This window comes from Squalius cephalus (genome assembly GCF_949319135.1).
Source record: "Squalius cephalus genome assembly, chromosome: 12".
Classification (NCBI taxonomy): domain Eukaryota; kingdom Metazoa; phylum Chordata; class Actinopteri; order Cypriniformes; family Leuciscidae; genus Squalius; species Squalius cephalus.
In genome coordinates this window covers 17,929,420-17,949,063 of record NC_137133.1, presented here as the reverse complement: position 1 = coordinate 17,949,063, position 19,644 = coordinate 17,929,420, and the positions used below count along the sequence as shown (strand labels likewise).

Below are 19,644 nucleotides of genomic sequence, written 5' to 3'. Positions count from 1 at the left end.
CCCACCAAAAATTAAGGAGCACCACAACTACAAATTATATATTAACAGATTTTATTTCATCCTGTGGCCAAGATTTGAAATTTGGTCTTCTGGCTCTATCACCCCGATGATATTGGCACATGATTTGTCATTTGACATAAATTTAGTGAAGGCAAGCTCTTTTTGGCGATGGTGTATGCGGTGTTATATTCATAGACAGTATGGTTATATTTGACGTATCCTGCCGATTAAAAGCCTTAATAATTGAACCTGATCCCTGCATTTTTTGCTTGGCACTTGGCACTCTATTGCTATTAATATGCTGTATTAATCTTTGTTAATCTTAGTTAATAAAAATACAGCTGTTCATTGTTCATTAATGTTACTTCACAGTGCATTAACTATGTTACCAAATAAATAAATAAAAATCAATAATGTAGGCTAGTAGCCCAAATGTTGAAATTTACATTAACAATGGTTAACAAATTAACAAAGTGCAGTTTATTAATAGTACATGTTAACTGTGTTAACTAGAATTTAATAAGTGGAACATTATTGTAAAGTGGTACCGATTTGTTATACACCGATTCAGACGTCTCGTGAGTGTGTTGGACAGATCAGTTGTTTTAACCATTCATTAAAGTGAATCGGTTTAAATGAGTCATTAGTTCGCGAATCGGACGTGTCATTAGTGGACGTGTAGCATACGGCAAGCGTTGTGTGATTATCCCGGTAGTTTATTTTTTAGCACAATTCACACTCCACGGTAATTTAGGAGAAAAAAATCTCCGAATGCTCCACGTGAAACTTCGGTCTTCCGCCCTTTTTCTATCGTGTCAAATGATTTTGATTAATATGCGCGAGGGAGAGAGAGCAAGACAGCGCTCGTGTTGTTTGAAGACGTGAGAGTGCGCGCGCGCGGCCGGGGCTTTCTCTCGTCAAGCGCAGCAGTCACTCACGCACCGATCAAAAGGCTTTGGCGGCCGCCAAAAAAAATCAATGCAGGAAAAACCCCGGGATTGGTTATATAGCGTTGGATAGAATGACGGTCCGGCCATCGCGTATCAGCGCACATAAGGCACACTACACACTGTGAAGTAATTTGCAAACGTTTTTTAGAAAAATGAAAACAGGTCGCACCACAACCATTATTTGCACTCGCACAAATGCTCCCAAATATATTTTTAGGTCGCACAGATTAAATTTCAGGAGCATATGCGACCAAAATGGTCGCAATTTCGAGCCTTGAATAGGCATCAGTCAATAAATACACCTGACTGTCCAATTGACTGATGTGTTAAGATTCTCTACAGGCATTTTAAAAATCTACATTTAGCATTACACTGTCCTCCGACCACCTTGTTCTCAAGAGACTGAAAAGCCTTTGTGTTGAATGTGTGCAAACCCAATACTCTATAACCTTCTTTTCAAGACGACTACTCAAAAAGCACAATTACACACAAAACTGCATGTGTGCAATTGTCAGATAAGATGAAGATGTCATAATAAAGGGGCCATTGATAGCTTTTGCGAGGAAGTCAACTTACTTGAGCATTCCTCGATGTTCCTCGTGCCACACTTGAATCCTCTCCTCCCACTGGTCCCGTGACAGCTTGTGCTGATCTAGAACCCTGCAGGACACAATGTGGAAATGGACAATGAAACCACAAGACAAACAAGGACTTGTTTCTAAACCTTCATTCGTTTTCTGGAACCAACAAAAGTATTGATGAGAAATGATAGCAGACTTCAAATCATGCAAGTCCAGGAGGACATGCCCCGGCTAAGCCAGGCCTCTGTCTCTCACCGTTGGGGCAGGAGACGATCTGACGTCAGGTATCCAGGCCTGTGCATTTCCTTGCTGAAATCACCAAATTTGGCCTGCACTGAATAGGAGGCCAGAAGCACCGCAGTCTCTGGAGGACAGTAGATTTCGTCACTCAGAATGCCATCTTTCACTTGCAAGAAGAACAGCTTTTGAGTGATCTCCTGGATCAACTCATCCGACACATCTTCTGGGAAGAATTTAGCCCGGAACTTAAACTGGATGGGGTTCTCCTTCTTTACATCCTGCGCGGAGACCTGCAAGAAATTAGTTGATTTCATTTGTTGACTATTATGAATGTATCACAATCCAAATATGCACATTTAGGCCACAGCAGATTATATATTTTTACAGTTATAGTTCTCCTTTGTTGTCTATGAAGCTCCAACATATGTTAGGATTTCAAGCACTGATGGAAATAATTCAGAAATGTCAAATTCTCTAAAAGCCTGACTTCTAATTTGAATGGTTTTATCTGTACACCAGTTAGTTTTGGTGCTTAAAACTGACTGACCAAGCAGCATGCGTGCCAAGAGCGTTTTTATATAGTAAAACAGCACTATTTGTATTTCTCTGTGAGTCTGTGTGAGAGGTACACAATTTTGGGGGATGTGGGGGGGATGAAATGTTCCCTGAAAAAAAAGTGATTTAGAATGTGATAAAGCTCCCGGTTTGCTGTGATTCCCAATTTGGCCAAAAAGATTGAGTGAGTGTGTGCGTGTGAGTGAGTGAGTAAATATTAATATTTGTAATATTTCCCTGTAATTAGTTAACTACCTTAGTTAAAGGGGTGGTATAATGCCCTTTTCACAAGATGTAAAATAAGTCTTTGATGTCCCCAGAGTGTGTATGTGAAGTTTTAGCTCAAAATACCCCACAGATATTTTTATATAGCATGTTAAAATTGTCACTTTTTGAGGGTGAGCAAAAACGCACCGTTTTTGTCTGTCCCTTTAAATGCAACTGAGCTGCTGCTCTCAGCACAGGGGGCGGAGCTACAATGGCATGTGTTCTTTTACCTCACACAGACATGCACTGAAAATGTCAATGTTTATGTTCAAACCGGAGTCAGACAATGATGGAGAGACTCAAGAAGAAGTGACAACATGTTGAATGCAACTGGACATTAGTGAACGGTTAGTTGATTAATTTAGGTAGCTTAAATGTGTAGTTATCTTCTAATCACTGATTAGCATGTTCTATAAATCGCGTTCCCGGGGGAGGGGTTTATGTAAATTTTAGGGTTGGTGATGTCACTAACCCGGGAGGAATGTCGAGTAAGTTAGTCCCTTACCAACCGTTTTTTGTAGTCCTTAAACGATTTCTTTAAATGCATATGTTTTCCTTTGCTTTGAACTTTGAGCTTCGTAACCTTGCAGATGTTGTTTATGCTCAAACAGCAACATTACACACTAACGTTAAAAAAGTGAAATCATAATCAACCACCCCTTTAAGACAAACTAACAATGAAAAACTATTCTAAATCAATTATTAATTTTAATTAAAACGTTAAATTTCAACATTTACTAATACATTATTAAAATAAAAAATTGCATCTGTTGATATTTAATGGACCTGAGCTATTATGAACTAACAATGAACAGCTGTATTTTTATTAACTAACGTTAACAGAGTGAATTCAGTTGAATTAACTAATGGGACCTTATTGTAAAGAGTTACCAATTTTATTACAATATAACTACCGTATAAAAACCACAGGGAGCCCTTAAAGCTTCTCTTTTATTTCAGGGTTAAACAAGTGCTCTCTCTCTCGTCGTCCATTTGAGCTCTGATCTGTGAGGCGTTTATGAGAGGAATGAAGCCAAACAAGTTTCTTCTGATTTTTTGTTTGTTTTACTGCTCCTGATTTATGGTGGTTACAACCTCATTTATGACCTGCATTTGCTCAAATATTTCACACCTTATTAGAATACAGTCCTTCTAGGACACTGTATATTTCTGGTCATAGTTATCTAGTAAAACCAGAGTCACTTAAAAATTTGAAAATCACTTTTTTTAGGTACAATTTAAGTTCTATTTTCATAATTGTTTGTTGTACTGGTCTAATTTTGACACTGCACACATTAGTGGTGCATATTTATTGTGGTGACCATATCACCAATTCAAAAACAGCTGGTATTCAGTCATCTGTATTCAGTCAGATTTAATCAAGTAGCTTATAGTTATACATTGGGGTTTGGGTTCAGTTTTGGGTATTTTGTGTTACTATGTGGATGTCAATGCGTCTTCCTCTAATTAGAACTAGATTGCGATTAGTAACTCAGATTAGATTTCATGATGACACACTAAAGCATATCACTGTTAGTTGTCCACTCCTGATAACCATTTTACAATTTCTATAAAAGGAAATATTAAAGGACCATTGTCTGTAGAGCCAGAGGTCTGTTACCGCCAATGTTAAAGCAGCCGCTGCTAATGCTTACATTTTGAAACAAACCTAATACTTATTCTAATAATTCATAAAAACCAGCAGACTGAAACATAATCCAAAATAGGGTTGTCACGGTACCAACATTTCAGTAGTCAATACTACCAGTACAATTTTGCAGTTCTCTGTACCAATTTTAGTACCAGAGCAAATACTTGTTCATTAGTTATCCGTTAATCATTGCAGTTTGATTACGGTTGTCAATCCAGAAACTTTGCTGTGTACTTAGCCGCATGAAAAACTTGTAATCAGACTGTGAATGGGTTATTATAAACAAACCAAGAGAAGAAAACAAACCTCCCTTTATAATAATTATGGCTGTCAATCTCTAAAGAGCAAACCCACTGAATTCTGTACTATCGCGAAAACTCTTGTTATAATAAAAAAAATATGTCTTAATTGTGCAATAAATCTCTTACTTACATAATGTTTGTACTTTGTTGGTAGTAATGAAATGATTTGCGAGTGTGTGACTCGTGTTGTACAAAACCTTGTGTGTTTTATATCTGTTTTAAGCAGATTAAGACTAACTTACTGACTAGCATCTCTGACAGGCCATTGCGTTAACACGCTCCACAGATATGATTGCGATCGGCTAAAATGCTCAACCCTTTTAAAAACACACTATAAATAGAAACCGAGGGCGCTCAAACACGAATGAGTGCGTTTGGAAGCAGCATCTATTGCCGTGTAGTAATTGCCGTGTGACAATAAGTAATTAATTTCCATGTGTAAGGAATTCCGCTTTCCTTCGAAGTGTATTGCATCAAGTGTACAAAGACAACAAGGAAACACATAACTCAAATGTTTAACCTACTAACTGTGTCAGTCCAGCAGGTTAAAGGCATGTACTGTATGTGGAGTGGAAATGTATGCATGAGGATAATTCAAATACATTTATGAAAACAGAGAGTAATAGACTGTAGTCAGGAGAGACGCCATATTGAATTTTACGAGGATGAAAACGAAAACCCTGACTAAGGTTTATCAAAACACATTCTGTAGAGAAAATCAGAATATCATGGTGTTGACAATCATCAGTCTTACCTTTTTATCAAGTTTCAGCCATGTAAGGTACCCTTTGCCGTCCATGTACTGTAGTCCGAAGTACCATATTTCACGTAACCCAATGGTCTTCACCACCTGTCAGGAAAAATGATGACACCTTTTAGCACACAATAAATGATTAATGAATTATTAAGCGGTTGTTGGCTGCTTTATGACAGTTGTATATTTGGTGCTTTGAAATATAACATGGCACATGCTTGAATTTCCCAGAAAACAGAATAATGGGTATATTTAAGAATAAATACTGAATTACTATTTTTTTGCCTTCCCATCACCAAATAGGTCATTAGCTCATCCACACTCATTAGCTTTAGCAGGGATGGGTGTGATAGAGCACCAGAAGCCCTGAAGGCAAAACTTTAGATTTCAAAAGGTCTATATGCATGTACACAATTTCCCAGAGGCTTTGTGCACGATGGTATTACGGTTTTTGACTAATGCTGCAGCGACCATCATCTGCTGGTCCAACTGGAGTTTAGATCTACACCTCCAGAGCATGTAAAACAAATTGCACTGACACAACATTGAAAACTTTTGAATGGTGGGGAACATTTTTGACAGAACTAATTTGACACAAATAAAGGTAAACAGGTAAACTTTAATAATGCCTTGAGCTCTCTATATCCACAACAACTCAATTAACAGAACACGTACCATCTGTAAACTTCTGAAACACAAACTGCACTGCAGGAAGTGTTAGGTGCATATTTACTAATCAATTTCATGCTCTCAGATCTGTGTCCAGAGCGGAATGGTGATTGACAACAAAGAATTACCCACAAAGCATGTGCACATACGCGTGGCAATGACATGACATGACATGACAGGCAATTTAGGTTTATAAAGCACACAACCAAACTCGCTTTCAAAATATCCTCTTCTTGGAGCCTTCTTGGTCAAAAATAATAATAATAATTTGCATGTCAGCGTAGTAACCAAACAAAGTGTTTATGAACAACCGTATTTAGCATTTATTCTTCTGTGGGAATGTAGTAGAAGAGAACTTATATGGGACAAATTATAGTAGAAAATTGAAACTGAAAGGCAAATGTTTTATCTGCGTTTGATCAAAACAACATTTCAACAATAGTTTTCCTTCAACCAATCAGACTTTCTATTGCCTTTTTTAACCATTCACAACCATGCCAAATCGCAGGGAAAAAAAAGAAGATCCAAACTGGTGACAAGGACACAACAGAAATGTTGTAAACAAGCTCAACAGGTTCTAGTAATCTCTAAACTCAGTGACAAAGCTAAGTAAAAAAAAAAAAACAAAAAAACACCATTGTAGAACAATCCCTAGAATATTTTTTTTACAATTAAAAGACATAAAACTAGCAAAACCAGCTTAAGCAATATGCATGCTTCAACCCAATAAGAGGAAATACAAAACACATCCAGACCTGGGTCATGGCACCACTTTCTAAGACTGAAGCTAGAGAACGTTGAGAAGAAAAGGCTTTATTTAAATTAAACATCCTGCTAAGATATATTTGATAACAACATTGGGTGTCATTTTATTTAATACGTTGTACTTTAGAGTTCCATGATTTTGCAGGGATTTAACTCAGTTTGCCAGCATGGACAGCTGGACTCCCAGAGGCTTCAGTGAAAATCTCTCATCTATGCCGGGTGCCATCCGCAGTTCATGACTGCCTCTTTAAGAGCACTATAACTCTGAAGTGGATTCTGGTTCTGTTCCACATGGGAAAACTAGAGTGTGCTCAGAGAGGGACGGCCCTTATTCACTGTTTCCACAGTCGTGGCAGTCAATGAGCACATCAGTGTAATGGTCAATGAGTCATGATTCGAGGGATATGCTCTTTTCAAGAAGAAAAAGCCTTCCTGTGAGGTTTTTGCGGTGTGTGGGACCTTCTATTTGCAGGGGATTATCCCATGTCACCAAGCTGGTAATTAAATTAGGTCATAGGCATTGGAGCTACTGACAGGCACTTGCCCAGTGAAGTCCGAGTTTGTCCTGTGATGTCCTTAACTGTTTTTTTATTATTATTAAATTACAAATGATTTAAAACATTACTTTTAAAATTAATGTTTGATATTCTTTATATTCAAATAATCCAATTTAAGATTGGATTCAAACTTGTTTTTGATTGTAAAGAAGTTATTTTTGTGGTTAACCTATGTACTACCATTGCACTTTTTTTGTTGTTTGAACAAGAATTTGACTGAAAACAAATGTAAATTTGTCATTTGCATTCTTGATTTACCTTTTAACATTTCTCTGAATAACTGTTTGCAGACCTTTTCCTCTCTGCTTCTGCTGAAGGACACACATTTGTTTAAGATCGAGGAATTATGGGAAAAGAATGAGAGACTGTCATTGAGGGATTAAACTGATGGATTGCAGATATCCGGTATACATTGTCTGTTGCACAACCTGAACTTGTAAGAACTGAATCAAATAGTCTCTTTTTCATATATTACACATCGATTGCAGCCAACTATTTGCTGAAAAACATAACTTAGCTATCTGTTGATGTTATAAAATGAATAGTTCAGGCAATTTATTACATTAATGCAATCAAAAGTAAATTGTACTAGTTCAGATTATAAATCTAAACAGACAACAGAGAATTTGGCACTTGATGTTTAGTGAGGTACCCAGTATAAGGTAATATTTGTTGTCAGAAAAGGATTTAGCAGAAAACCAAGCGGGGGTGCGTATCTCATCAGCTGTAAACAGAAATATCATCACCAGCCAATGTTTACATAAAATAGGCTGAAATCATGATTTCACATGCACACTAGTATTATACCCAGGGCAAAGTTGATTGTCTTTTTTCTTTAAAAAAAAAAAAATTGTATAATTATATTTATATTTATAGACTCACTGGCCACTTTATTAGGTACACCTGTTCAACTGCTCATTAATGCAAATATCTAATTAGCCAATCACATGGCAGCAACTCAATGCATTTGGGTAGACATGAGGTGCGTTCCATTCGACCATAAGTGGACTTCACGGGGTATTCCACCATCTTAAAGGGTTAGTTGACCCAAACATTTAAATTCTGTCATAAATAGCTGTAAGACCTTCATTTATCTTTGGAACACAAATTAAGATATTTTTGATTAAATCCAAGAGCTTTCTGGACTATTTTAACGATGTCTTATAAGGGAATATCAATAAATCACTTTTTTTTTTTTTTTTTTTTCACCAAACTTTCATTATGCCACCATTCACCACGTCACCATTCAGAAAGAACAATGGAGCAGATTCGTTGGAAGAGTTTTTTAACGGCTCTGTGATGGATTTGTTTACGTGTGCATTAGTGTACTCATAAATTGTGTTACTATTATACAACTAGAGTATTTATAAATGGTAATGGTGATCAATGTTACATTTTGCGTATTCTATTGTATGAATAGGTATGACAAAGTAAGGGCTGGTTCACAAAGTCCGAGTTTTTGCTTCGACAAACGCGAGACATAGGCAGTGGAATGAGGGAAAACCTCAAGGTCTCGAGACGTGTCTTTTAAAAGTTTAACTTATTTTATCCATGGATAGCCACATACATTAACCAAATCAAAATGTATTTTTATATGGCATGACTATTACAGTACAGCTTCAAATCTGTTAATAGTTAAATTAATGGGAAGAAAGGAAATTTAAGTGACTCTGAATGTCTCATGGTTGTTGGTGCCAGACGGGCTGGTCCGAGTATTTGCTGATCTACTGAGATTCTCATGCACAACCATCTCTCAGCTTTACAGAGAATGGTCAGAAAAAGAGTAAATGTCCAGTGAGCAGCAGTTCTGCTGGTGAAAATGCCTTGTTGATGCCAGAGGTCAGAGGTGAAAGGCCAGACTGGTTTGAGCTGATAGAAAGGCAACAGTAACTCAAATAATATCACTCTGTCTGCAGAAGAGCATCTCTGAACACACAACACTTGAAGCATCAGAAGACAGACTGGTGACACTCCTGTCAGCTATAAGAACAGAAACTGAGGCTCCAATTCAGATGGTCGGGTCAGAATTTGGCGAAAACATGAAATCATGGATTCATCTTGCCTTGTATCATCAGTTCAGGCTGCTGGTGCTGTAATGGTGTGGAGGAGATTTTCTTGCCACACTTTGGGCCTCTTAGTACCAGTTGATCATCGTTTAAACACAACAGTCTACCTGAGTATTGTTGGTGACCATGTCCATCCCTTTATGACCACAGTGGCATCATTCGTTGGCTAATTCCAGCAGGATAACACACGTCACCAAGCTCAAATCATCTCAAACTGGTTTCTTGAACATGACGATGAGTTCGCTAAACTTAAATTATATTATATTTCAGTTAATCCCTAATTTTCTTTTCATGTTATAATAATATAATTGAAGGAAAATGGCAGAAAGCAAGTTTGAGTTGACATTGCGACAACCATTTGTAACCACTGAAGCTCTTTCAGTATTTATAATGCAGTTAGACATTGAGTAACGGTTTAGTTGCATACCTGGTCAAAGAGCTGCTTGCCAGTTGTGCTGGGCTGAACGGCAAACTCCAGCTCCGCGTCCATCGAAGTGACGCGAACATTTACCTAAAAAGAGAGAATAAAAAGAGAAATTTCATTAGCAACTACTGCTGACATCGGTGTTGTCAAATACAGGAACAGTGGAAGAAAATGGTCATCTACTACAAGATGGTTACAACTTCAAATTTTCCATCTGATGATGATGAGACCATCACGACCATGTGGACAAAAAATAAATCACAATAATTGGCCCATTGATGAAGACAGAAATGGTCTATATTGAAGTCTGACTGTGTAGAAAGCCGATGACCCCGACTGAGGTTCTCCAAATAGATGTGGCTTGAAAGAAACTGGGAAAACTGCAGAAGTGGCGGCGCAGAACAATGTGCCTCAGCCACTATTTGAAAAGGGGAAATGCCAATCTATTCTACAGTTAATGTTTGACAGGAAAAAGTCAACAGGCAAAAGGCCGAAGCTGCTTTACAATCAAATTTGCACCATTTTATGGGACAACAAAGAGTCATTTTTAAGCCATTTCCCAAGAAACATGAAACAGAGGCGTTTCCTCACAATGAAGACAACAGACTCACAGAATCAAGGAACAAGGAATCATTTGTGAGAGCCAGTAAAAAAATTTTTTTTTTTTTTTTAAATCACGTGACGTCTAGAGAAAAGTATTAAATGCAGTTCTCATTCAGGAAAGAAAACAGCTGTCTAGAGAAGTTTCCAACAGACAAGAATTAGCATTGTTGACATGACCCATCTAAGCAGGATCGTAAAACCCACATCTGATTCAGTGATTTATTTTCATATGATTACCATGAGAACTGTTTAAAATAATGGTGACTGAGAAAAAAAAAAACTACTACTAAATTAAGTAACTGCTTTAAAACAAATGATCCACTATGAAAAGTCATCATAACTATACAGAAACTCAAACAAGTGTTCAGACCAAAACTAAGAGCAGACACAGATTCCACTCTTTACACTGATGGAAAACAATTAATAAAAAAGGAATAGTATATTCTTAAATTTCATCTTCTCATGTTGTTTCAAATGCTGTATGACTTCCTACCATAACACAAAATGATAAAAAAAAAAGTCATACAGACTGCATTTATTTTAATTCTATGAAAAAAAAGGACCAGTACTTACTTTCTTCAATGGAATATAAAATGTAAAAAATAAATAAATAAATAAATAAATAAACAAACATGCATGCATAACTGTGTGCTATTCCTTTAAAACGTCATCATTCGAAATATAAATCACCGCTATTGGGTCAGGACATTGTTTGGTCCATGTGACACATATTTCATACACTACATTTAAATTGTATCATTAATTAACAGTTATATTTGCCTGCATATAAAGGTTTATTTGTGCATTTAAATGAAAATCTATTTTGTTTTAGTTCTTACGACTGTTAAATAAATATTTAGATTTTCCTTGAAACAATGACTGGTTTGGTTGAAATGACAGTTTTGATGCAAAAAAAAAAAAAAAAAAAAAGCCATTTCATAGCATATTCATTATTTTTGAAATAACAAAAACAGATGATGCATGATGATGCCATCACAGTCATTTTCCAAAACTACAGACACTCACTGAACTTCAGTGGAACAACAAACTCCCAACCGTCATCATCAGAAGAAACCCTAAACCCATGGTACTGGAACCTCTGGTACTGGAAGCAGTACTACTTTTGTATTATTCTTGTGTGTATGCTGTTTTGGATAAAAGCATGTACTTAATGTATAACTATTAATATCAAGATCGATTTATCAAATATCAACATTTTTGCTCAGCCAGTCTTACTTAAAGGAGAAGTTCACTTTTAAAATGAAAATTCTGTCATCATATACTCACCCTCATGTTGTTTCAAAGCTGTATGAATTTCTTTCTTATGCTGAACAGAAAGGAAGATATTTAGAAGAATATCAGTAACCAGACAGTTTTTGGGTCCCAATGACTTCCATAGTAGGAAAAAAATATACTATGGAAGTCATTGGGACCCAAAAACTGTCTGGTTACTGATATTCTTCTAAATATCTTCCTTTCTGTTCAGCATAAGAAAGAAATTCATACAGCTTTGAAACAACATGAGGGTGAGTATATGATGACAGAATTTTCATTTTAAAAGTGAACTTCTCCTTTAACATAGAAGTATATAAAATGACTGTGATCAGCTGTAGTGCACAATCAACACCACAAGCATTATAACACAGAAAGAACGTCCTGTACCAAGCTTAAGAGGACTGCTGGGACCTTTCCTGAAAACAGCACTGTGACAGCGGCTTCACATACACAAGTCACACGGACATTCAGGGTTGGTGTTAGTTAGTTAATTAACAAAATATGTGATTACACATAATGAACAACACAAATGCATAAGTTGATCTAGACCATCCACCGTCAAGAATTATAAAGAAAAGGAATCATAGGCCTGCTGTGTACATCTGAAATCTAGTGGTGAAGAGTTCAGCTTAAAGCCCTGGCATCCAACTCGCCAAAGAGGGGGAGATGGAGGGGTATCCATTTACTCAGCCAAACAAAGGGTCTCTTTCAGAAACGTCCTCTCAGTGGTCCACCTCCTGCATCAGGCTGCATTTTAATAGAGTCTCACCATTTCTCTGCATTGCTCTCAGAAAGGTTTCAGCTGCCCGACTGGCGTTAGACTGGCGAAATCAAGTACAGTCACCAATCTCAGGTTCCAACTAGCGTCATGTGGCGACAAACGTCATCAGACCAAATAATCTACATTACAAGACGCATAAACTCTGAAAATGTCTGACTAAAACATAAGAAAAATGAAAATGCTTATTAAAAATATAACCACACACATATGCATTTACTGTTAATTTACAAACAATGCTACACTCTTAAAATAAAGGTTTTTTTATTGGCATCTGGTTCCACAAAGAAACTTTAACATCCATGGAGCCTTTCCATTGCACAATAGAGGAAAAAGGTTCTTTAGATTATTAAAATGCTCTTAACTTTTAAGAACTGTTCACTGAAAGGTTAACTGGAGAAGCCAAAATTGTTTTTATATAGCATTGCTGATTGGTTTGTATGGAAGCTTGTTTCCGCCACTGAATAAATAAATAAAAAATAAATAAATAATTGCGACTTTCTCACAATTCTGACTTTTTTTTCTCACAATTGCGATATATCAAGTCAGAAATTCAGAATTGTGACTTTTTCTCAGATTTTCTGAGAAATAAAGTCACAATTGCGAGATATAAAGTCGCAATTCTGAGAAATAAAGTCAGAATTGTGAGATATAAAAACTATTCTGAGGTAAAAAAAAAAAAAAAAATCCATCTTTTTTTTCCTTAGAATTGGACTTTATATCTCCCAATTGTGAGTTTATATCTCCCAATTGCGACTATTTCTCAGAATTGCGACAATTCTGAGGAAAAAAAGTCACAATTCTGACTTGATATATCGCAATTGTGAGAAAAGATGTCAGAATTGCGAGATATAAACTCGCAATTGTGTTATAAAGTCAGAATTGCATGATATAAAGTCGCAATTGCGACTTTATTTCACGCATTTCTGACTTTATATCTCGCAATTCTTGCGAGATGTAAACGCAATTGTGAGGTAAAAAGTCGCAATTATCTTTTAAAATGTTTTATTTTGTGGCGGAAACAAGCAATACAAGCAATTTTGTGGCGGAAACAATAGGTTTGGAACAACACAAGGGTGAGTAAATGACATAATTTTCAATTTTGGGTGAGCTATCCCTTTAACACTGTGTCCTGAATTACACAGTAGACGTTTTTTGGTATTGTATGTAGGCTATCATGGAAGTTAGGAAATGAAATGTCTGATTTAGGTGCTAAATGCTTAATGCTCTACTGTGGTTAACTTTACTTAACCACCTTCACTAAACCAAAACCAACCAATAATGTAACTAGGGATTAATCGTAATTGATTTTAGATTTCAGCTTCCAAAGATTATGAAAATAAGATAATCGAGGTAAAACGATTATTGTGCCACTGCCACATTGTCCAGTGCACCTTCCTTTCCTTCACAGCGGCGTGCTTTTTTTTTTCCTCTCTAAAAGCCCAAACTTAACATTCAAATCGGCCAAATAAGTGAGTATTGTAAAATGCCGTCTACTGTTGCTAAACTGCGGGACGTGTTTAATATTAAACAGTGTTATTAAAAGAGCATTAAGCCGCAAAAGAGACACTGTTCCTCAGGTGGCTTTCTGTGTGAGCAGCCAAGTCGGAGCCGAACAAGGATAAGCAAATGGGCTTCAGATACGCGCCTAAAACGCGTACACATAGAAATGTCAAAAATGTCAAAATGCCTTTTTGGAGTAAACTCAGTGGGTTATGTCTTAAGTAAATGTACACAGCCAATGCGTGTAACATTGGATCGGTGCATTAGCTCTTAAAGTGACAGCAGCCTAAAAAAAAACTGTCATTAATGATAATCAAACAACAAATGACAAAGGAAAATCCCTCACTGATCTTGGCTGAATTACTTAAGTAGCTTTAATAAGGATCAATCTAAATTAAATGCGTACAGTAAGACTATGCAGTGTTATTTTCATTTGATTACTCTTTTTTTTTTTTTTTTTGTAGGCTATTTATCTGAATACCACTGTTAGTACATCTTCCTGAAAAACTTAAACTGATTATTTATTTCTCTGTTTTGTTTGTAATTAGTTTCTTTGTTCTTATTGTATTGCTGACTGTTTACTTGTCTTATGTAATTATTTTGAGGACCTTTTTCTTACATTAGTTAACCTAGTATTAGGGCTGTCAAAAGATTAATCGCGATTAATCGCATCCAAAATAAAAGTTTGTGTTTACATAATATATGTGTGTGTACTGTGTATAATTATTTTGTATATATAAATACACACACATGCATGTATATATTTAAGAAATATTTGCATACATATACTGTATATATATTTATATAGTTTATATTATATATAAATATAATTTTTTTTATATATAAATAACATTTTTCTTAAATATATACATGCATGTGTGTGTATTTATATATACAAATTTAATTATACACAGTACACACACATATATTATTAAAAACAAACTTTTATTTTGGATGCGATTAATCGCGATTAATCTTTTGACAGCCCTACCTAGTATTAGTTTTTGATGAAATTTCACTGATATTTAAAGTTACTCATTTCATGAAATTCACTGCCCAGTGCCCACTAATAATAGTGTTAAATAATCATGATTTAAATTGTTTTAAATATTTAAATTATTGACCAAAATAATAGTGATTATAGTTTTCGCCCTAATCGAGCAGCCCTAGTGTTAAAAGTGTTGTCATTTTAACTTCTGTGTACAATTCTTTAGCTCTTTTATCAAGATTGGTGTTTCACGGGACTCATTCCTGAGCACTTAGCATCACAAAAGCAATGCTGTACTAGGGGAGCGATCGAGTAAATTTACTATGCAAGCCATAAATATGTAAACATAAAAATTTATCAGTTTACAAAATGAATTATGGTAAAAGTTCATAAGAACTGCATAAAAATAAGTCTTTATGAAGCGATAAAAGGCCCCTGTAATCATAATAGGCCCTTTTTTAAGGATATAAGCTCATGGTCTAAAGCGTATGGCGCAAGTGCACTTAGGGCGTGTCTGAATCCACTTTTGCTAGTTTAACTACGGGAAAAATGGTCGGCGTACCCGGCACATGGTCTAAACAGGGTTTTCCCTATTCTCTTAATGAGTAATGAGTGTGTTTTGGGCGTAACGTGCAATAAACCAATCAGAGTCTCATCTCCCATTCCCTTTAAAAGCCAGTTGCGCTCGCGCCGTGGCGGATTGCTATTTACATGGCGGAATTTGCTAGCGGAAAGACTGAACGCTTCTCTAGCGAGGAAACGGATCTACTAATGCACGAGGTTAAAGCGAGCAAGCAGATCATCTACGGGACAAGCCGGATTCAACCATATCTTTATGTACACAATAATAATCTTTTACATTTTTACTATTTGGCATGTTTGTGTGCTGCTGTGCGTCCCTGTGTGTGTGTGTAATAAGCAAAGTGTATGTGCATTGTGCACCCGCATATAGGCTTATATTACTAATGTGCCCTTTAAATAACAAAAAAAAAAATACTGTGCCACTGACTTTAGACCATGTTTTTGTTAGTCAATAGCGCAGTCTATTTCAGTTGCCTCAAAATAGCAATGCACCAACAATGCGCCAGAACACACCTCGTTTTCAGACCAGCACGCCCATGGGCGAAAAAATGGGCGCAAATGCATTTGCTATTTAAACAACGTGGCGCAGGACATGAAAATGATAACTGCATCATAGGATGGGATGGGTGTATCACAGGGCCTAATTTGTGTTAAAAGAAATTCCAGTGAGCCTTATTTGAAATGTCACCTTCATGTACTATAAAAAGGGACAAAAATTAACTTGTGAACTTATTTTTCCTTTGAACTGGCTTTAGCCTGAAGTTCCGATTTGGATGGTTCTGTTAGTCTTTCGTTGAGCTGGTATGAGCTAAAGCCAGAGAGCACACGAGCACATTGATTACAGCACAATGTGCTTTTGTACTACATCACCAAAGGGCGTGACAGGCATTGTCTAGTTATCAATTATTCAATAGAACAAATGATAACAAAGATTTGAGAGGAAACACCCTCAGCTGCTGAAAGTGCTTATTATGACACACCTGAAACAGGAGGGAAAATATTAAGAAACTCTCATGCTCTCTTAGAAAAATCTAATCGTGTAATCATTTTATCAGATAATCATTACTGATAGCCCATCTTGATTTAAAAGCATCTAAAATGACAGAATCTTGAAAAATGACTCTTTTGAACCCGAATCCTCCACTTGCCAGCCAATCCAAACAGACCATGGCACCAAGAACAAGCGTTTTTGTATTCAGTGTTTCGGTAGGCAGTGCTGAGGGCCAGGAATGAATGAGAAGCAGCATGATGATGATGACATTTCTTCTTTACTCTTCCTGACAACGCTGTTGCTATCTTAAACAAACTGACATGCTTCAAGCCGCACTTGCTGTTTTCAGTGTTCATAAGCAAATTCAACATGATGTTTGTTTCAAACATTTTAACTAGGCTTACATAAGTCACACATTCTCAGTATTAAAATTTTGTTAAAGATAAACAAGCCAAAAACAGGAATAAATGATCCAAAAGCCTTGCCTTGAAACAAATGCCTCTGAGTAACTGAGTGACAAGCAAAGACAGAATTTGCATAAAGTTAAAGATTTATAGATAAATTCCCAACATTTAGAAACTACAACGGTTTGAATGTATGACGTTTAAGAACCAAACTTTCATTCCATGTTAAGTTGAAGTCAAGATACACAAGCATGTTTTCAATCATAAAAGAAATGGTCCGGAACATTTCAAAACACTGAACAGAAGTTGAAACGACTCTAAACACTCAGACCTTCGATACAAACAAACATTTTACCAATAAGAAAAAGACTTGTAGAATACTTACAGGTTTAGGCATTTTGATTCCTGTTGTAGATCCCGTCAAAGATTCAGAATAATATGAGTTTCCACGGAGCCTCCTCCCTCTGGAGCAGAAAGAAGAGAAACGCGTTTGAACAGCGCTAGTGAGAATGACTCACAAACGGTCTGTCTGTCATTTAAACATGGGTGAGAATAAACCCTGACGCACTCCATACAGCCAAATGAATCATGATTAAAAACTGGAACTCAAGATTGTGACAGCCTCACCCAAAAGAGGTAACACCGCCTGCCTTAAAGTCCCCACCCCATTCTGCAAATATTTGCTCCACTCTCTGTTTCCCAAAGATCAACCCTTGACAGGGAATGCAGTCAAATATTCAGTTATAAAATGTAGCGGTACCAGAGTCAAGCAAGCTACTCAAGAGATTCACACATGCCTAATATTATATTATATTATATTATATTATATTATATATATATATATATATATAGCATAGCATTTGCTGCCCTCAGCTGTCTCTCGAATATTATATTTTATTTTCAACAAAAAAAAGATTATTGGCTATAGCAAATCAAATAAATTGTATACAGTTTTTGCTTACACAAGTATAATGCTTACACATTGAATTACTTCTCATTATACATATGTACACTTTTTTTTTTTTTTTTTAAAGGTTCTTTATTGGCATTTATGGTTCCATGAAGAACATTTAACATCCATGGAACATTTTAATTGCACAACATGTTCTTTATAGTGGAAGAGGATACTTAAAGGGACAGCTCACCCAAAAAGAATTACATTTCTGTCATCGTTTACTCGCCCTCAAGTTGTTCCAAACCTGTATGAATTTCTTTCTTCTGTTGAACACAAAAGAAGACAATTTCAAGAATGTTGGTAACCAGACAGTTGACGGACCCCAGTGAAAGAAAATACTGTGGAAGTCAATGGGGTCTTTCAACTGTCTGTGGTTAGCAACATTCTTCAAAATAACTTCAACAGACGAACGAAACTCATACATGTTTGGAACAACATGAGGGTGAGTAAATGATGGCATTTTCATTTTTTTGGGTGAACTATCCCTTTAACAACCATTCAGTGTCTGTCTACACTGTAGGCTAACGTTACAACATAGCACACTAGCCTAACAGTTTAGGTTCACGAGTCGGACAAGACGAAAGCAATAGGCTAACAGATTAATTCAGCAACACCTCCGACTGATTCATGCGTTTTCATGCACTAATAAAGATCCGGTAAATGAGAATATTGTTTTCGGGCAGCAATGTGCTGCTCGCACTGTATTTATTGAATCACTAAAAAGAACCGGCTCATTAGAATCATTCATTTGGTGACCTGACTGCATTTTTCGGGCTGGAGGTTTGTTTTGGATTCCCTGAAAGGAACTGGCTCATAGGAGTCATTCGTTCGGGATTCAGATTACACCGATGGTTTCACCAAAGACTGACGTTATTGAATAGTGCAGGAAACACAGTTTTTAAGTACGGTGCTCCAATTACACCGGCACAAAAAAGCATGTTTGATAAGCGTTAACGAAATCGAGGGTAATGAAAATCAGCTGATTTCGATATTTTACTTAACTGAAGTAAAACCCGCGCGTTTCACGTTTCCCAAGCGTATCACTAGGCTGTCTAAATAAAAATTTGCATCTGGCTTAATTGTCCCCGTGGTAACGCTGTTCATCTTTAAAAGAGGAACGCTTTTTCCCCCTTTTCATGACTTATAAAACAGCCCATCTTCATGGTAAGATACAGACTGTCCCATTATCAGAGCAGCACCTGTTGTTGGTAGAGATTTCTCTTTGAACTGGGCGGCGTCATACAAAGAGAAGGGAATGAATGATAGACGTAGTAACTGTTGTGGTCTTTGACCCAGGCGATAATCGATAGGAGCAAGTCTTACCAGAGCCGGTGAGTAAATTCAGTCTAGCTTCGGCCGATAATTCCCCTCCCTCCGAGGAAATGAGCAGCACAGAGTCCGGCGCTGGTAATATGGCTGACGGTGCGCTCGCTCACCTTTGTGCGCGCGGCTGAATGACAGTCAGCGACTCCAGTTCCTGTTTGAGACACGCGCGCGACGCCCACAACTGCAACGGAGGAGCAGACGACGAGTAGCGCGCCCTGCTCAAGTGTGGCTTCAAACAAAGCCTTTTACATCATAGAAGATAGCTGAATGACTGAAGTTTACTTGGGAAAAATGATTTCAAATACAGAATAATGTGCAGTATTTATGTAGGCCTACTAGGAACAGGTGCCCTGCAAACGGAAGTGTACCATTCAGAAATAGCTAGCATTATAAAGTGGTTAACAATGTGGCACTGTTCAAGTTCGATAGTGTTTTTTTGTTTTTGTTTTTTTGCAGGT

General features: G+C 36.8%; 1 protein-coding gene across 2 annotated transcripts in view; it reads right to left on the bottom strand.

Annotated features, from left to right (window-relative positions):
• Positions 1-19,411, bottom strand: part of ezrb (ezrin b) — a 34,183-nt gene extending 14,772 nt beyond the window's left edge. The window contains exons 1-6 of one of the 2 annotated variants that reach the window (XM_079887795.1): positions 19,184-19,411; positions 17,291-17,369; positions 9,785-9,868; positions 5,301-5,396; positions 1,787-2,061; positions 1,527-1,610 (exon numbers count right to left, since the gene is read on the bottom strand). In XM_079887795.1, the coding sequence (XP_079743921.1) occupies positions 1,527-1,610; positions 1,787-2,061; positions 5,301-5,396; positions 9,785-9,868; positions 17,291-17,302 (551 nt within the window). In that variant the 5' untranslated portion in view covers positions 17,303-17,369; positions 19,184-19,411. Of the gene's footprint in view, positions 1-1,526; positions 1,611-1,786; positions 2,062-5,300; positions 5,397-9,784; positions 9,869-17,290; positions 17,536-19,183 lie in introns of those variants that run through there. The other variant, XM_079887796.1, reaches the window with a different exon arrangement.
• Positions 19,412-19,644: the final 233 nt, after the last annotated feature.